The 19,955-nt window shown below is 40.1% G+C and overlaps 1 protein-coding gene across 2 annotated transcripts; it reads right to left on the reverse strand.

The window, feature by feature from the left end:
• Positions 1-1,356: 1,356 nt before the first annotated feature.
• Positions 1,357-19,722, reverse strand: phldb2a (pleckstrin homology-like domain, family B, member 2a). Of its 2 annotated transcripts, none has more exons than XM_024265936.2 (17): positions 19,175-19,722; positions 17,359-17,470; positions 14,661-15,628; positions 14,316-14,588; positions 11,111-11,245; positions 9,356-9,493; positions 8,852-8,998; positions 8,414-8,524; positions 8,249-8,338; positions 8,033-8,170; positions 7,605-7,704; positions 7,265-7,442; positions 5,451-5,541; positions 5,222-5,368; positions 4,932-5,151; positions 4,715-4,800; positions 1,357-4,528 (listed from the first exon to the last, which is right to left on the reverse strand). In XM_024265936.2, the coding sequence occupies exons 2-17, from the start codon at positions 17,408-17,410 to the stop codon at positions 4,388-4,390; spliced, it is 3,015 nt and encodes a 1,004-aa protein (XP_024121704.1). In that variant the 5' UTR covers positions 17,411-17,470; positions 19,175-19,722; the 3' UTR covers positions 1,357-4,387. The 2 variants fall into 2 exon arrangements, with proteins under 2 accessions (XP_024121704.1, XP_024121702.1); XM_024265934.2 differs by having other exon boundaries at positions 1,358-4,528; positions 7,265-7,445; positions 19,175-19,719.
• Between the last annotated feature and the right edge of the window lie 233 nt (positions 19,723-19,955).

A 19,955-nucleotide genomic window follows, 5' to 3' on the forward strand; every position in this document is an offset into this window, starting at 1 on the left:
GACTTGATTGTCCATTTTGATGATGCAGAAAAGTTTTAAACAAAAGTGGAGGCAAATATCCGTCTGATGCCAACTTGAGATTGATACTATAGATATTTTTGGATCTATCCTCACAGTACTAGTTTCCAAAAACTTCTAAAGTTGCCTAAACACTAATAATAAATTCTGACTGACTTATGTTTGACTCTTTCGTAACGCTAAATGCACCTTTTGGTTTGGTATACCTTATGACATAAAATCAAAGATAGATAATTCATTGATAATGCGCCTATAGAGTTGAAAATGTGGTTACAACATCTAGAAAAAATGGCTAATATTTTTTCTGTCATTTTAAAACATGAAACTTGCATAAATTGATCAATCAATACATAAAGTTTTTGGCACAAATGACAGACTTCTAAAAACGTATTTGCATAGGTCAAATGGAAGCCCAGATTGCATATATCTAGTATCCTTTAGGTCATCTGCATAGTTGTTTGGTGTCCATTGCTTTCCTTTTACATACATTTTCTAACAAGTTTAGATTGGCAAACACGAAAAAAAACCAGCACCAGTCATTGAAGAGTCAATGGAGCAGGTGCCAAGCCTTGCGAGCAACTTATGAAAAGAAAAATAATCTCTTGTTGTCCTCGGTGGGTGGTTTCTCATCCAGACTTGGGTCATCTACCAGAGGCCCTGAAGCCTGAGGGTCTTGCACAGTTTCATTAGCATTTCTGGACTGAGGCGTCTCAAAGTTTCTTCTAGGGATCTGTGGTATCCACTTTTCAAAAATTTCCAAGCTTGTTCTTTTATAAATTCCCTGTTTTTTCTCTCATGTTCCTTCTTCTTCATGTTACCATCGTTTGGTACTGCCACTACTATCCTGTCAGTCTGTATCTGGAAGTCCAACAGGTTCTTTGCCTTCTCATTCTCTACCACTTTCTGAGGTATTTCTTTGACCTGGAGGTTTCCGGTGCACATTCTGCATTCTTGTACACTATCTCGGCCACTTGATTGTGGCGCTTAATGTATGCTCTCATTTGGAGCCCCTCATTGGAGTGCCTACACTGTGGGTCTCATCAGGTGTGTTAAATCTGTACCGCTCTTTCTAACCAGTGGTAGTACTTCAGTTATGGTCCAACAGGGTCTTCTTATGCTAAATAGATTTGACTTTTAAGCAATTCTTTAAGCTAGTGTTGAAAAAAAAATCACGTCAACAACTGTTTCCACTCTTAAAGCTTGATCACATTAAGCTCTCCCGCTTGAAGACAGACTGTAATAGATATGAGCACCCATTTGTGTAACTGTATCCTGTGAGCTCTTTAAATCCCACTACATTAAATATTAAACATAATATCCACAAGAAAGTGTCATTTATGATGATTAATGAGTGTCTTTTAAGTGCTCCAACATTCACAAATCCACAGTTTCAAACAGAAAAAGCAACAAAACATTTCATAACCAGTTATTTATTTATGACACAGTTTGAAAATAAAAACCTAAAGCAGAGTCAGGATTGTTACTTTATACAAATATAAAATATAGCATGTACTAAAATATCGTTTTGCTTTGATAGATGCAGGGCTCATCAGGACAAGGCCCCGAATGATCCCAACACTCGCCCTCACAAACAGCATCGACCCGGCTGTTATCAGAAACAAACGCCTGTTATCAAATACAGACGGCCTGCTGCATTAGCCCTAACACATGCAGACTAAACGTATGCAGTTTAACTATTCTTTCAAAAGGCCTCCTATGCATGTGCTCTCAAAGGCATATATTTGCACATACCACAAAAAATGAAAATATAGAAGGCCCGATTTTCTCAGATTCTGATTATCTGTGTAGAGGACTTCACCCTGACCATTACGTCATTCTGGTGCAAAGACTGTGCGCTGAGGACCTCTGCTGGGGAAACAGAACAGGATGACGACGCAGTAAATGCAACGCCAACGCTGCGCAACTCATCCTGTCAGGCCTCTGCAGACAGAGGGAGCCCTCTGCACAGAGGAAGCCGTGCAACACAGAGTCACTGCTGATTAGGCAGTGATTCATTTCAGAAAAAAACAAGTAAATAATCATGTAACACTGTTTCTGTAACGACTGGAAGTAAAATCAAACTGTCTTTTGGTTGAAAATCTGTTTTAAAGAGGACACATTCAATCCTGCTATAGGGTAAGCAGAAAATATCAGCTTATATTGGTTGTATGGAAGCAGCAAGTAGAGAAAGAAGAGTACAAACATAGCAAAATAATGGCTTTATCTGTATAATGTAAGAAAATAAAATAATAAATCTGCATTTCTGCTTCTCCTAATAGTGAGGATCATTTGAAACTCACAGCGCTCAAAACTGAATCCAAATTTCATACTGAAAAGCCCAAACAGACGTAGAAGAAGAAAAGTGGAGCATGACACCGTGTAGAAAAATGAAAAATAAACGTGTTGCATACGTTCTGAGACATTTTAAAGAGCACCTGTTATATTATTGCAAACTGAAAGAGGAAAATTGTGATGGAAGGAAAACAGGAAAGAGATAGCTTAAAAACCCACTCCAATGAAAATTGTGCTCTTGGTGATTTTGACATTTTCTTGTGGTATTTTTCAGATGATGGAAAACATATAAAGTCAATTTAAAGTCCCATCAGTTGTCATGCACCTCGTGTGGGAAATTTGTTCTCTGCATTCGACCAATCCCCTGAGGCCACATATTAAGTATTTATTTATTAAAATTGTTATGAATCGGGAACAGAAATAAATGAAGTTTGAAAAATATTGTATTTGTGATGTAAAAGATACGTCGTGCGGGCCACACAAGAGGACCTGATGGCACCTGAATATTATTAGCCGAAGAGACGGAAATTTCACAAGTTGTATCCACTTTTATTAAAACTTCTAAATGTGAATAAACTGTTTAGTGTTCAGAATTATCTTAAAATATATAAAAGGAGGGTAAAACGTTTGTTTAATTTTTAAAAGGGTATTTAAAAAAGTGTTTAGATTTAAAAAGACTTTTACATTGCTGCTTTAGCTTCAGACCAGTGTTTACATTTGATCGCAGTTAGCTTCAACCCTTTATGCGATCAACGTGAAACAGCTTATTCTGTCGCGGAGAAGAGCTGCATTGTGCTGGAATATAACACTTTATAGTAGTAATTTGAATTTGAATGTATTTATTTAGTAAGGACGGATATAAAATCATAGACATGCAGAAGAGCAGAAGTCCCGTACCCATATCATAATGCTTTTAGCAAGAGCTAATTAGCAGCTAATGTGTTGCATAAAGGTGAAAAATTGCTTTAATGTGTTGTTCACCAGCGCAAAGCCGCTTTTCTGTGCAGATCAGCTAATTCACATTGATCATGTAAGGAGTTACGCTATGTCAAAAGAGCATTGTAGGTTTTTAACAGGGACACTTGAGGTCTTAAAGGTTCAAAGCTTCAAACACAAAAAAAACGTAGCTGTTTAGGTCATATTTGAAGCCTCGTTTCACAGAGCCGTCTGGTCCGGTAAGAAATGGTACAGACCAGTTAATTCTGGTGAGCGTTTCCACTCAGTTAAGTCTTGCTTCCACTGAGCGGTTTGTTTTCATGGCGTATACGTAGTGTAGACTGCTAACGTGTCATTGTAATGCAACGACTAGAAAAGTAACTACAATGGAGGTCATCCATTGATTGCTTTACTTTTTGTACATCGTGTATAACAGGAATTTAATGTTGTTTGAAGGAAGATTGCAGGCGGCTAAGAAGAATACCGCTATAAAGAGAAAAAACGGAAATGCTAGCTTAGCGCTATAATGATGCTTTCTGTCAATCAGTGGGTGGCAACACTTTAAATGGGGGTCCTCTAGTTGTATTGTATTTTACAATGGAAACGCTCAAAATACCGGACCATACCGGACTGCTCAGTGGAAACAAGGCTTTAGTCTTTTTGACTGATGTGAGGGTGGGGGTGGGGGCGTTGATGTTCTGGTATTGGACTTCCTTCCGGCTAATGATTTTCAGCTGTCTGCCACCAGGTCCCCATCGGACCAAAAGCTCTTTTCCGAGGTCTAAGGAATTGCAAAAAAAACCAAAATGGTCCCGCCCACAACTCAGAGGCAAATTTCTTATGTACTACAGAAACTATGTCCTGAAAAAACAACACTTTTTAAAAATATTTTGACAAAAAACGTAATAATCATAATTAAAAGACCACTAGGAATGCTTTAACAATAGCCCAAAAGATGATAGGAGTGGGTCTTTAAGATGGTAGATTTTCTCATGTATTTTCATGCTTCACAATGAGCTCTTTGGGAGAAGTCAATGCTTGGTTAACCTGATGAAAATCCATCTTCTATGTGACATCAGCCTCGACAGGAACAGAATGCTGCAAGTTTTCCCATTGGTCTCAATGGTAACTAAACAAAGTGTTAGACCATGAAATGCATGTGTCCTTCAGCGCCCGTTACGATAACATCCATCCAGATACGCATGGCCTCAGGAGACGGAGCCACCATGTAGTACACCCGATCGTGGGTCTTCACACTGAAGGTCAGTGAGGGATTGGGGCTCTGGTGTGTGAAGGAAAAAAAATATGCAATAAAAGGAAGGTAATTAAGGAGGGAGATGTAAAGAGAAGCATGTGTGGGAAGGAGAAGAGGACAAACAGATTTTTCAGTGTTTACACTAAAAGAGGCCACTTTCAAAGATGGCAGCTGTTGGAAACACACACACACACACATCAGCAGAAGACTTACTTTGTGTGCGTTCTTTAAATGGTCATAGTACACCTCCTCTATGGCTTGGAAGTAAATGACCCCTTTCATCTTGGTCTCGTGTTTGTCTGCAGTGGGAAGCATAAGCAAAAGCTATGATCAAAGCACCCTATTCCTCACAGCCACTCCTGGCTTAAGAGGGACGCGAGCTCGTCCCGTTTGAAGCTGCACAGAAGCTCAAAAGGGTGAAGATGTTCACCTGCATAATACGTGAGAGTCCTGCGGTTATGGTCAAACACAAACCAACGTTTTTTCCACGTTTTGATTTTTCCGCCCATCTTGACGAGGAATCCTCGGCAGGTTTTATCTGTGATGGCCAAATGAAAGCAGGCGTTGGGGTTGTGCCCGGCTCCTTCAATGTGGCCGTAAAGATCAAAGTCGTCTTTTCTTACAGGGAGGTAGCGAGTCAGGAGTCGTGACTATGGAAAAGAGGCACAAAACTATTATATCCTGCTTTTGGAAACATAGAGAGTCATTTAGTGCAGTCACCTGAGATCTCTGTTTCTCCCTGAGCTTCACCTCCCGCTCCACAAGTTTCTGTCTCCTGCAGGTCTCCTCCTGCAGTCGTTTTTCCAGGTCCTCTCTCCGTCGCCGCTCCTCCTCCAGCGCTTGCCTGCGAACCTCCATCTCCCGTTCCTGCAAACAAAACCACATGTGAACCAAAAGTTGGCCATAAAACACAAACATCTACAAGTTTCCATTATGCTTGGCTTGTTACCCGATGCTCGAGGAGTCTCTGCTTCTCAGCTTGAGCTTCTCGCAGCAGACGCTCCATCTCCTCAATCTTTGCCATGTTGGACGTGCTGGCACTGGAGGAAAGAAGTCGTTAGAGCATAAAAGAAGTTTCTGCATCCTTTCAAATATCATTTTCTCTGCTATTAGCTCCTTTGGAGAACTCCCGACAGAGGTAACCTACATAGGCCCAATCTAACCAACCAGTGTGAGGGCAGATCTCGGTAAGGGTTGGAGAGCCAGATTACTTTCATCAGATCCTGTGATTTTAACCTACTTGAGATCACAAGACTTCCCAAACAAATAACCCGGGCATGACTTCTCATGTGGTTTCCCACTTTTACAGTTTTTTTTTTTAAATGGTACCATGTGAGAAGATAATTGGGGAAAAAAAGGTTTAAAATAATAAAAAAAAAATAAACAAAATCCCTTAAAAAAAGTTTTTTTTTTCTCACATGATGACAACAATTTTTATCATAAAAACAACAACAAAAAGATTGTAAAGTGAGGTTTTTAAGAGTATACAAATATTTTTCAAAATAAGATGTCTGTTTTTGTGGAGGTGTTAATATAAGTTTTGCAATTTACAGTCAATGAGTGAAGAACAGGTTGAAGCCCGTCTAAAGGGGATCTATCAAAAGGTGAAGATGAATCAAACTTCAAAACCACGCCTTCTGTCTGTGCTAATAAGGTCATTTCATTTCACTGTTTATGAGAACTGGACTGAGTGACCCCTCCCCCTGATGTTCCAAATATCCAAAATCTATCTTCTTCTACTCAGAAATAAACAGCTTTTACCCAGTCAATATATAAGCCAAAAACAACTACTCACAATGTTTTCACCATGCTATTTCTGTAACGCAAGTTATTCAAGTCACAAACGGACCAATCAGATGCCTCAGGGAAAAGTATGTGGTTTTTACATCGAATGTATAAAATGTTTGATTGACAGATTCCCCAAACCCTGCTTTCAAGGGTGTGGCTTTAAAACAAGCTCACTCCTGATTGGTCAGAATAGTTGTTATAGAAATGTTCACAGACCGACTCGAGCCAATCACTACTTATTGGCGTCGTCTGGTTCCAACATGGTGGCCTCCATATCGCAAAAAAAAGAAAAAAAAACTGAATTGACTTTAGTTTTGCTGAAACCAGAAGCGAGTCATTTTCTATGTGTGACGTCACACTCACTCTGAGCCGTTCTGAGATATGTCCAGCTCAGTGGCCTTGTGGTGGAGCGTCCGCTCTAAGACTATAAGGTCATGAGTTCAAGTCCAGACTGAGTCATACCAAAGGGACCGAGCGCCTTTCTGTTTGACACTCAGCATTAAGGGGTTGGATTGGGGGGTTAAACCACCAAATGTTTAATGAGTGTCCTGTGTGTCTGCAGTTCACCACTCCCCTAGGGGACAGGTCACATGTGCAGAACAACTTTCACACACCAAGGTGTGTGAGAACTAATGGGACTTTAACTTTTAATTGGACTTTAAATTATCACCCTAATTACTAAAAAAAACATATGGAGCAGGAATATTTCTATTCAGTCACTATGCTCACTACTTTTTTTTTAAACAGCAAATACAACATTATCGATTTCTCAAAGTAAAAACCAAATAAATACAAGCATTTTATAAAGACTAGTTATGAATTAACTATATTCTGGTGATGAATCTTGGATGTTTTTTAAAAAATAGATGAAAATTTATTTTTTTTTCACATGAAATATTGTTCAAATGCAAATGTGTAGTGAGTAGTGAAGGAATTCGGGCACATCCTTCACAGTTAATGTCTAGTTTTTCCCACCTGGAGATGTTGTCGGGGGAGCAGGCGGAGAAGCTGGTCTCCAGGCTGTCAGAGCTGTCCACGCTCACCGCGTCCAGAGTCTGGCAGTTGTCTGGATAGGAAAAGGAGTCCAAGAAGGATTCAGACACCATCCTGGAGCAGAAATCGCTTTGCCTTTGTCTGTCTTCGTGGTTGTTGCCTGCTGAAAGAAACAAAATGTAAAAAAAAAAAAAATACAGTTATTGAGTCATACATAAATCTGGATTGTTTCCTCACTCTCCAGTTAACAACCCTCATGAAAACTTTAATGACAACTGGATTTGGTTTGAAAAAGACGCCGCAGTTTGTCACTGCAACTCACTCTTGGCCAGCCTGCGGGTGTTTACGTCCCGGGGGGAGAAGCTGAAGTTTTGTGGGAGGACGCTGCCACAACTGGAGCTTTGGGATAAAGGAAGGTGAGCCTGTGGGAAAAAAAAAAAAAAAAGGGATCGCACGCTCAGATCAATCTTTCCAAAACTGCAAAGATCTCTTGCTAAGTTCACATAAGTGCTTCCTGAGCTGAATGGGTGTTGTAAACCAGAGAGAGAATTCCTGTTTGGGTGGATCACTCTCATGGGAGAACAGCTTACTTCATAAGTAACACTAAATTCCCCTTTTCAGGAGGCCAGACACCAAACCAGCTTTCTCAGACTCCATTACCAAATGCTTTAATGGAAGATACAGTAACAGTAATGAATACTTTTATTTTAAATTGGACTCTTTGTTCTGACTGATTCTGAAAGAGCTGACCTTGGAAGGAAGTGAGCGTCCAATAGACCTGCCGTAGGAGCTGAGGAGCTGCTGGCTCCTCCTGAGAGGTACACTTTCAGTTGGGTGGGATGAAATGTCTTTGCAGCTTCTTCTCCTTTCCTTCAGGGAGTGTAGATGCTGAATTACACAAATCAGAGAACTCAGACGTCAATTTAGGTAAAGTATTGCAGTGGTGTTCCTGTAATCGAGTCCCACCTCTTTGATGGTGACTGGGTTGCTGGTGAAGGACTGTCCTTCAGACAATTCTGCATACTTTCCTTCTAAAGATGACAGCTTTTCTCTTTCCTGCAGACAGCAGACGCTCTTTAGCTTCCTTAAAAATAGACGTTTAGATGGTGGAAATGCGGAGGATTTTCTTACCTTCTGAAGCATGATGAGCAGGTTGTTCTTTTCTCTCTGGAAATTCTCTCTTTCTTGCTGAGCCTGCAGAGTAATCTGTGAGGACTGCTTCTTCAGAGTCATGATTCGCTCCTTTGGAACAGATCGGTGCAGCGGAATGAGTTCAGCAGAAGGTCAGGAATTTTAGCAGACGCTGAAATAATGCGCTTAATCTTGCAACAAAAAGTGCTGAAATCTAAAGCAGGACTAATTTCTCCAACAATTTCTTTCACCTCTGAGATTTTAAGCACAACCTGCAAAAGTTTAGTAACAAAAACTAGAATCTAATGCAATCTAAAGAAGCAATATTAAATCCAATTTATGGATTTTTCTTTATATCTTGCAAAGATCTACTTTTAGTGCTTTTACATGCAATAACTGCACGCTCCATGAATGCTCACATGACCTCACTGATCGTACCTTGCGAGAGACAGCGAGACGCTGACAGTCGGCGATCTCTCGCAGCAGCTCCTGGCTTTGATTCTCTTTTTCCTCGTCCTGCTTAATTTCACTTTCCAACCTCTGAAACTCTAAGTCCTCTGGACTTTGTGACTGCTTCTCTGTTTCCTAAGAAACACCAGAGACACATGAGAGTGCATACTGAAGCAAAAGCACTTAGATATGTTTTTGAGTTTAAATCTCCATTAAATGGAAATGGGGAAAACAAAAGTTTGGATTATTTTCCATATCTCTCAAACCAAAATATAGCAAACTTTATATTTCTTAAATGTAGGGTTTAGATTATTCCAGCGTGAGTTCAGCTAAATTAAGTAGATGTAATGGTACGTTCCAAATTAGGGACATGAAGGGGCTAAAGAAGAAACACACTGTTGACTCATAAGTGAAACGCATAAATTTGACTTTAGTGGTAAAAAATATGACAAAAATTAAAGTTTCCAATTTTTATATTTTATCCATTCATACCTGAGATGTCTCTGTGTCATTTTTCTTATCAGTATTGTTTATTTTTCCCTTGAGTTCCTCCAGGAGCTCCTTCTCCCTCTGAAGCTGAGCCATCTCAGACTCCTGTTCTCCATCCAGCAGAGCACACTCCACCTCCACCTGCAGGAAACACAAAAAAGTCTCAATTCACATTCAGGGGATGATCATATCAGTATAATATTTTGTATATTTTCTTACTCCATTTTTTTTTTTGGTCTCAGAATTGCAAATGCCATACATGACTGATTATTTTCTTCAAGTTATTTTCTTTGTAAAACTTGCAGAGGCATAACATACGGTAATAAATAGTGACAAAAATATGGTGATGTGCTGGAAAATCGAATGCTAAACATATTGCATATTTTTGTCAAAGTAAAAGAAGTGAAATCAAAAAGTCCAGTTTAGTCCACACAAATGAAAATAAAGATTTAAGAGCTTCTTTAAAACAGAGACCAAATAGAGAACCACTGATCTGAGGGCCTCAGAAAGACAACAACTCTAAAATGCGGGTTAAAGCACTACACCTTCAACAAAAGTAACGACAGCAAGCAGAAAATGTAACAACAGGACTAAACTTTAAAGACCCACTCCAAGAAAAATTGAGTTTTTGGTGTTTTTAACATGTTCTTATGACATTTGTCTCATGGCAGAGGACACATTTAAAGAAGATTAAGCTTTAAAATGCATTTCTGACGATCCATTTAAATCGTGATGCCGGGCGGGCCACAAGCTCTCTCCTCTGAGCTGTCAGTGAGAGGGAGGGGAAGGGGGCGGAGTTGGTCCAGGCCAATGATCCCACCCACAACAATTTCTTATAAACATCTGCTGCTCTGCAAAAGCTAAGAATTAAAAACAACACTGTTTTTTTTATATTTTGTCTCAAAATTTCATAATCATAATGAAAAAAATATATATATTGGGAACCCTCTGACAATATATCAAAGGATGATCGGAGTAGAACTTCAAGGACCATAAAAATTAAAGTGACTGGGTGTGAAACTCATTGGGTAAATGAATTAATTAAAATTGCTTAAAATGATTGATAAAAAGTAGTTTAAAAAACAGTTTCATGCATTTTCTTTGATCTGTTGATTTTAGTCTTGCTGTTCTGAATAATTACATTTTGGGCAGTTATTTAGTTGAAATGCACAAGTTCCTAAACATGCAATAGTACTGAAAATGAAGGTAGTAATACCTTACATTATTTCATTAGAGTAAAAAGGCATTATTTGTTCAGTACTCTCAACACTCCTGACGGCATTAAAAGACTACTTTAAATACACAAAAACTGATTTAAATTAAAGTAAATCCTCTAATTTTCCTCAAAATGAATGGGTAAAGTTGTGTTTAAATCTATATGACATCTACAAATTACGTTGATGTGAGTTTAATGCATTTGATGCAACTTCTTCTACATCTTTTTCTTTTCTAAACCTAACTAGAAGTATTGACCTGTAAGCATAACTGCATGTTAGCCTTAAAATACATTTTCAAGGGTTAAAAAACAAAAAACATGTCAAAACTTTTTGTCGATAAAACCTGAACTACTTAAGCTAAACAAGTCATAGCCTGCGAGGTGGAGGAGAAGTTTCCATCTTAGAGGTCAGACATCAATGAGCATGCAATATCCTGCAGATTTCTTCAAAATCTTAAACATTTTCTTTTTTTAAAATAAGGTTTTTCTAACTTTTTTGAGTTATCGTGGAGAAAAATGAGGGGAAATCTGGTTTATTGCACCTCTCGCAGAGACTCCTCCATCTGGTTGTCCAGGTCTTTGATCTTTTGCTCCAGCTCCTCAATGTTATTCAGAACTTGGATCCTTTCTTCCTCGATGTGAGTGACCTCTTGTTTCAGCTGCATGCTCTCCAGCGCCTGCATGACATCAGGAATGCAAGTCACAGCTTGGATCAATACAAAGCTCCATGTTTATTAGAACTTCTCCGTCATTATTTCTTCCAGGATCCCTCTGGATTCTTGGATGAGAATTTTTATTTTTTTTTATATGCCAGAACAATAATCTGTCTGTTCACAGCATCGGTTTTAAACAAGTTTGATGACAACAGCTGCAGTTTTAACTAATCCAAAACTGGATTGCTGACAACAAGAGCAGGATTTTTTTCTGATAGCTGTAATGGAATTTTTTTATGTCATTTTCCTCTGATGCCAAATAACTCCCACATATCTGGCTACATCTTTGCACTTTTCCTTATTGCTAAGATCTCCTTTAACATGTATTTTTCTGAATTTATTATAACCGGAGACCTGAGGGAGTCAGAGTTTTCCCAGAACAATGTTTTTCTCTGGTCTTACTGCTTTGAGGAATGCTGGACTGAAGGTATTTAGAGTCTGTAAACATCTGTCACAAATGAACCTTAGCAGAAACCACCGTCTCAACCAGTGCATGGGTTTAATACATGTGACTTTTGCATATTTTGTCTCTTACACTAGAATAAAAACTGATTACCTGGATTTGTTATTATTTTTTAGCACCCTTACTCCTGTTGCAGGCAAGAAACATCTGGAAAAGCCCGTCTGCGTACTCGCATTCTTCCACTCACGCAGGCGTGCACAGATGTGCGTGCACTCTAACACAAACGCACACCGACTCCCTGTGGGATAGAGTCATTTCCTGTTACCCCCTCCTTCTGCAGTTTGAATGGCTCAGTCCTACAACAAAACTAGGACTTCTTCATTAAAACCAGACAGTATATTTCATTTTTTTTTCTGTCTGTCTGTGAAGTGGAAAAAATAATACAGTGAGGGGGTGGTCTTCCTGGGAAGAAAAATACTGTAAATGATGTGGTGAGTGTTTATTTTTTTTCTGTGGATTCAACATGTTCATTGACTCTCAGGATGTGCAGCGATGCTTCCCATTATAATTCATGAAAAGGGAGAAGCTGTGATTTCCCGTTGCGTCACACAGGCAGCAGATTTTAATTAAGAATGAAACACAGGCGTTCTTGGATGAGCTTCATTAGAAGAAAAAGAAGATTTAAAAAATGCCATTTAATGTGATTATAAAAGTGATCCCCTCGTGTCACGAAAGGTAAACAAGCAGGGATAAACAAGCTAGACTATTTACATTCCACAAAAGGGAAGCATCTCATTACCTCCTAGTGCAGCATCTGCAGGAAAAAACCAACAAAGTGACTTGTTTTTCTTTTAGATCTGATATTCTACCTTAATGTCACCATTACAAATGCTCAAAGTGACTTCTTTTTTAATCCTTAACAACCACTAAATCAATCTGTAATGGTTTAAAACATCCAGATTTGGTTGATTTTAGTAAATCAGATTAGAAATCGACATTTGGACGTTTCTCCACATATACAATAAATGTACTTCTGACTGTAAATAATTCAGTTAAAATATCTAAATTACATTACAGAAACTATAATTAAACTTAAAACAACTGGCAAAACAAAACATATCCCGATGTGTGTCTCACGATACATAGTGCAATACATCCCAAGACTCTACCAGAACAATTCTTAACTTTTACTTGGAAATTTGATTTAATAAAATAGTATATTTAATGATCACAACAGTAAGCAACTGTGTACTGATACTGGCAGCAAAGTAACATGGAGTTTTGATTCTGTGCCCATTCCAAGTAAAAACTAAATAGTACATGTCTCAGAACAACAAAAACTGCAACGTTGAATGAACATTTAACACAAGCTGGTTCTCATGAGATCTTCTTGTTTTTGTTGTTTTGGTCTCGGCGTAGAGCTGCTCAAAGAGGCTCAGTGAGCTGCCAACTAGTAGTCAGGGGTTTAGCTGAAGGATGCTCATATGCGATAAATATCGTCTTGTCACCATTTTAAATCGATACATACAAGTATCGCCAAGTGAAAATATCGCGATATATCACCAAATCAATTTTTCCCTACACCCCTAAACAAACTTTATATTTCAAGAATAACTTTTTTTTCAGATTAGACAAAAACAAACCAGACCAATCTAAGTGCCCTTCAGTAAAAGTCTACACTAGCATTAGCATATTAAACATACTTTAAATTTGAGGTGAGAATGAACCTGGAGGAGGGGGTTCTTTTGTAAGTCACTAATGTATGGAGTCAAATCAAAACCAGCTTAAAATGACTTAAAAAACAGATTGTAACTTTGAAAAATACATATATATTTAGAAAAAAAATGTTGAAACTGGTAAAAAAGTAAACTTGAAGAAAATATTGTAAATTTGGAAACAAAAATGGACTTTTGAGCTCACTGGTGACCAGGACATGGTTGACATTGAGTGACAGAGATTATGGTAATGTCATTACCGATTCAAAATAGCATTTGTTGTTGGTTCCACCTGTTTCATCCCTCCTCTGATGTATCAAATGTTGGTAGAACATCATCACTACTTTAACAAACTGACATGGAGGTCTTTGATAGATTCACCTCCATGAAGATCTGCTGTTTAATCTAAATATTCAAATTAAAAAATGATTAAAAACAGATCATATGCTTATTTCCTAACTACAAAAAAAATACATAATGACTATTTAGTGCCCAATTCAGACTCCATGCTCACTATTTTTTTTTTAAATACCGCAAATATGACATTATAGATTTTCCAGAGTATTGATGAATCAAATGTGTTCTGATGATGAAAAATCGGATGTGTTATAAAAAACTTTTGAAACTATTTTTTTGTGAGAAGAATTTATCAAACGCAATGCATTGTGGTCTATTTTTGCCAACATAGTAAAATCAATGCACACTGTGTATTTTGCAGAGACTTCTGGGAAATTCCTGGGACTCTGAATTTTGGAATTGTAGATTCAGACAGCTCTACAAAATGGCAAAAACACTATAAAGTGTAGTAAGTAGTGCACTATATAAACTTTCAGTTTAAAACCCTTTAGAAAACAGAAACAGTAAAGATTCTAAAGTAAACTTTTTGTAAGAAGAACACAAACTTGATGATGTTTACTTTGGTTCTGTGGTGTGCGGATGGAGACGGGGCGCTGCTGTCCAGGCTGGTGGCAGGTGAGCGGGATCGGGCCTCTCTGTAGCTGCTCTGCTGGCGGTCGGGAGCAGAACTGCTGGGCGAATCGGAGAACACAGACTCGTCGTCCGACACCTGCAACTTCTCCAGCTCCTTGTTGATCTTCTGCAGGTCAGAAACCGAAGAGCCGCTTGGCTCTCTGGCCACTTGACCCAACTCAGTGCACAGGTTCAGGATGGTTTCTAGTCTCTGGCATTCCTGCAGGCAGAACATTGAAGGCTGAATCTCAAAGAAGGTGTTGAAGGATTTTTTTAAGTGTGAAAAACTCACCAATCTCTGCACTTTCTGCTCCCGGAGCCGCTCGTCTCTCTGGTGCTGGTGGTAATCTTTCAGCTCCTCTTTGCCGTTCAGTGAGCTGATGCTGCCCACTCTATGTCCTGGACTTAAGAAGCTCTTTCCAAAGGACAGTCGTCTCTCTGCCATTGGGAGATCCAAGCCGGTTCCGTCAAGCTCCACACCAAGTGAGCTCAGAGAAGTCAGGCTGGACCTCCTGGGCGTGTTGGGCATACTGGCTGGTACTGTCACATCTGGAGGCTGCTCTAAGGATGAAAGACTGCGTCTTTGTCCGGCTGAGGCCGCCCCCCGGTGAGATCCTGCTATGTGACGAGAAGGCAGCGACAGAGGAGGGGGGTCTGCGGCGTTGTGAAGCCGTGGTAAAGAGCGACTGTGCTTCCCCAGACTGTTGAGAGACCCGGTGGAGTACTTCCTCTGCCTGACGTCCACTCCAGCTTTCCCTTGGGAGTAGACCCTGCGCCCTATTCGAGGGCTCGAGGGCATACTGGCTGCTCCACTTCTGACCCTGGGCGAGCGAAGCACAGCTTCCCCGTATGCAGACAGCGTAGAGCCCCCTTCCTCTGAGTTGGGGTTCAGCAGGCTGTCCTGAGACTGATGACGGGTCTGGGGGGGACGAAGCGAGCCGTTTGAGTTAAGCGAGCGCTCGCCTTGACGCGGTGATGGAGGCACGCTGCTGCTGGTGATGTAAGAGAAGTTTCTTAAGGCGGACGGGGGGCGCTCTGCAGTGCTGAGGACTGACAGCGGCCTGCTGGGCTGGGATCCGACGGGGGGAGGCACGCTGAGGTACTTGCGGCTGCACTCTGCAGCCCTGAGGCTGGCCTCCAGGGCACTCTTTCTGCGCTGCAGAGTCTCCATGAGCTCCTGAAGCTCCGCTTTGGAGCGGGAGCCCCTCAGCAAAGTCCCACCTGCTGAGCCACTGCCGCCGTGCTCAATCTTTACACAATCTGTGGAGAAAAGAGGGTTCAACAAAAGAAAAAGCTATAAAAGAGTCGACTTTAGCAAAAAAAAACAACGGCAAGCAAAAGCTCAGCAGAAAGAAGTGGTACCACCATGCTGAGTAAGAGGGGGGGAAACCGGTGAAGTATGTGCTGTCATAAAGTTCTGAGCCCAACACAAACACTGGCTCAATCAGTGGTTTAGACTCTTCTAAAAATGGAAGAAGGCTGGTCGACCAAGACGAGGTCCCACAGCCTCAACAAAAGTCCTGAGGGCAACCCAAACAAGCTGAGCCAGGAGCTGGACGAACGCAAAGTATGCAGCATGATTATGGTTTATTTGATATCGCAGCATTTCCACAACCCTTTCACAAAGCTGTGCTTAATGAATTAATAGCAGGTTTTCTGAAAGACTGATGCAGTTCTCTGAACAGAAAGCCTATCAAATACCTCCAGCATGACTCTTCCCCTCAAAATGAGCTAGAGGTCAGCCAGAAGTTTGTTTTCTGAGAAGAAATTTCAGCTTTGATGAACAAACCAAATACACTAACACCAAACATACACCGATAAGAGGGAGAGAATTCCAGGCCATTGAGTGTTGACGTAGTCCAGCTTTTTGAATGATGATGATGACAGATTGGACCAGGAGTCTTTTAATGCCAGATGCAGCATCTGTTCCAGTTTCTTTACTGAACCAAACTCAACAAGAAACACACTTTATGCATGTTTTCTGACCATTCATTTATAACATTAAGTTTTTTTTATGCTTACATTTTTTTCTAAAAATGGCAACTTTAACTTCTTTCACTCTCGTCAGCTGGACATCTCAGTTCCTTTCAGAATAAAATACACCCTGTGTTAAATGAGATCCTGCTATTGCAGCAGATTGACTTGAATTAAATAAGTAAAAACAAAAAAACAAAGCCAAACACAGCATTTTCCAACAATGAGGATGGATGGATGGATGGATGGATGGATGGATGGATGGATGGATGGATGGATGGATGGATGAACGGACAAATAGAGTAAAGTAGGGATGATGGATGGATGATGGATGGATGGATGGATGGATGGATGGATGGATGGATGGATGATGGATGGATGGATCATGGATGGATGGATCATGGATGGATGGATCATGGATGGATGGATGGATCATGGATGGATGGATGGATGGATGGATGGAGGGATGGAGGAATGGAGGAATAGATGGACGGGCGAACAAATAGAGTAAAGTAGGGATGGATAATGGATGGATGAATGGATGGAGGGATGGAGGTATAGAGGGATGGAAGGATGGATGGACGGATGGATGGAGGGATGGAGGAATAGAGGGATGGATGGACGGACGGATGGATGTAGGCACAGACAGATGGATGGATAAACGAATGGACAAATAGAGTAAAGAAGGATGTATGGATGGATGGATGGATGGATGGATGGATGGATGGATGAATTGATGGATGAACGGACAGACAAGTAGAGTAAAGTAGAGTGGATGGATGAATGGATGGAAGGAGTGTAGATTTAACCATTTACCATCATTTTTCTCACTTATCTGACATGTTAAAAATCTAAACATAAATGACAACAATTAATTAATTACATCAACTTTTTTGCTTTTTTTTCAAAGTCAAGGAGCCTGAGGTTGCAGGCAGACCCCTGGATTAGACTAAAAGCTAAATCAGTACACATGAGTAACCAAGTTTGAGTGATAAGAGTCCAAAAATGAGTGTTACCTGATGTGTAGCCCATAGTGGCGACACCCCTCTGAGGAAGCATGCTGTTCATCACAGTAAGCCCCCTTGTCTGTCGGATCTGAGCTCAGGAAGCAGGATTCAGCTGGGACTGCTGCATAACAAGACAGGAAATCAATAGGAAACTCTCAGAATCGCCTCTGTGCTTCAGCTCTGTTGTAGGCCGAGATATTTTTGGTTCAGCAACGTTTTTTTTTTTTGTCCGATTTTAAAAATAGTACAACAAAAAAACTTTCCCATATCATGCACTGATTAAAAATTCCAACATTTTAGATAAACAAAACATCCACTTTAGTCAATCCCTTTGTCAATCTTGCAGCAATGAACAAAACAAGACTTCCATTAAGAGAGACTCATAAAAAATCAGTTTGAAGCTCTTTCCCTCCAAAATTCTAAACAAAAAAAAAAGCCTTGATTCCAACTCACATTCCAGATGTGCATATTCAAAGCAGAGGCAAGGAAAAAAAAACTTTCCAAATGACTATAAGTGTTAAAACAGACCCAAAAGAGAGCCGTATGTCTGACCCACTGTACCCAACGGAGCCAAGAAAGCAGAACTTGGCGATGAAATCATCATACGGCCCCTGACTCACGAGAAAGTATTCCTCGGGGCCCAACATACACATTCACCTAATAAGTCATGCTGAACTCATTAGACCCTCACTTATTTTTTACTTTTGGGGCTCGAAAGTTTTTGGAGTTAAATATTTTATTTTTCCTCCAGATTAAATGTGATTAAGATGTAAAGTCAGACTCCTGACACTTGAACACTGGAAGACATCATCGGCTGATCTAAGATATTCTGGTTGTGGCGTCTGGAGAGAGCTGACAGGAAGCAGGGTATCCTCTTACACATCCAGTCAGCATGAGTTCATTCTTCAGACCTCCATAGTGAATGAGGAGGGCCAAAACCCCCGCCTTGGCTCAAAGGCAGGAGGTGTAACTCAATCAATTTATGTGATTAAAAGAAAGAGGAGGGGGAAATATTGCACAAGCAGATGGAAACAGATGGAAAAGAGGCCACTTACAAAATGGCTTTGGTGGTGAAGGAAAAATATTTCCACATTGCAACAGACGTGTGTTGCCTCACAAATCTAAGTTCAGAAAAATAAACTTTACTCAAAAAAAAAAAAAAAAAAAATAGATTTGTTATGTTGCATTCCCATGTTGACTGAAAAACAGCTACAAACTCACTTTTCATCTTTAGTGGTGCAGATTTTTAGCAGCAACACCCATTCTTTTACCCATAAATCAGAATGAATTTGATTTGTTTTTTCAAAATAAAAGAAATTTAAAAAATATTACAAGACAGAATTTTGATGTCTGAATTTTTCATGCACGCCATATATTGAGATTTTATAGATTTGGTTTGGACTTGACCACACTTGATAATCTTTTCTTTTTTTGCAAAAAAGAAAAAAAAGGAAGAAAAAAGTGTCTTCTTAATGATCACGTGACCACTACTGCTACAAAACGTAAGTATTTAAGTTATATTAGTAACATTTACTAATAGGCTACAATGGTTGAATCCATCTTTCCTATCTTATATTCTTTATAAGTTACCAACACTATCTTAGGTTTTTAAAAAAAACTGTTTTGGTGAGTTTTGGAAAATTCTAATAAACCTACGCGCCCTTAAGCACGCGCGCACACTCCTGTCATCATCAGGTTGCGTTTTTACCGAATTGTTCATATTAATTAGCATAAAAAGTGCAGACAGTTTAGTTCTCTGGAGCATCCCTGAGTCTTCAACAGGGACGTCCCGCTTCCCCGTGTTTCCAAAATAAAAGCTTCTCACCTCCGCTGTGCGTCCCGCGCTCACATGCTGAGGAGTTCTCCGGCGGAGCTGAAGTTCTCCTCCATGGCTCCAGCATCAAACCACGGAGCAAAGTCTTGTCATGACAAAGAGTCGGACAGGAGAGCCTCCCACCTCCCGAAGATTTTCCTCCCCTGAAGGAGTGGGGGGCTCTGTTTACTCCTGTGGTTGAGCTGCTGCCCCCTTCTGGCTGGGCAGGGAATTTCTTCAAAGGTGAGGGAGCAGAAAAAGCAGAATTGATTGATTCCATTTCTCAGATAATCTTTTCTATGGAGGGATTTGCTTTTCCAGTCGCCGGCTCTGACCTCTAACCTGATCAATATCAGGGGGTCATGTTCCATCTTGGACTCCCACAGTGATTTGTCATGTGACAAACCCCTCCAGACTGAACCAGATTCTCTTTTACCATCAGTATGTTCCATTTTTTTTAAGATAAAATGTTACTTTCCCAGGTTTTCCCGCCAAAACTGAAAACTTAAAAACACATAAATGGGTTTTGGGCTCAAACTTACAAAAGATTGCAGATTTTGGTTTCAGCAGTAATTGAGGAGGAGGCCCACTGCTGTGTTTGAAACAAGGCCAACCTCACTCTGTCTCAAGAGCAAAGAACCCCCGACTGTCTGGGAATTTGGCGTGGAAAAATTCCAGCTGATCTCAGCCTTTTGTGACGGTTCAGTTTTACAAAGTGGGAAGAAGTAACACCTGAGGAATCAAAAGGAATGAATAAAGAGGTACTCAAAGAGAAAAAAAAAAGTATTTTGAG

The sequence above is a fragment of the Oryzias melastigma genome, linkage group LG14, assembly GCF_002922805.2.
Source record: "Oryzias melastigma strain HK-1 linkage group LG14, ASM292280v2, whole genome shotgun sequence".
NCBI lineage: Eukaryota > Metazoa > Chordata > Actinopteri > Beloniformes > Adrianichthyidae > Oryzias > Oryzias melastigma.

Bases quoted from the DNA above. Each gene is read 5' to 3' on its own strand.
- phldb2a (XM_024265934.2), bottom strand. From the start codon at position 17,410: ATGAACAGCATGCTTCCTCAGAGGGGTGTCGCCACTATGGGCTACACA. The intron at 8,999-9,355 runs GTATGAATGGAT...GGTGTTTCTTAG, and splicing joins ATGACACAGAGACATCTCAG to GAAACAGAGAAGCAGTCACA. The intron at 8,339-8,413 runs GTAAGAAAATCC...TGCTGTCTGCAG, and splicing joins TGCTCATCATGCTTCAGAAG to GAAAGAGAAAAGCTGTCATC.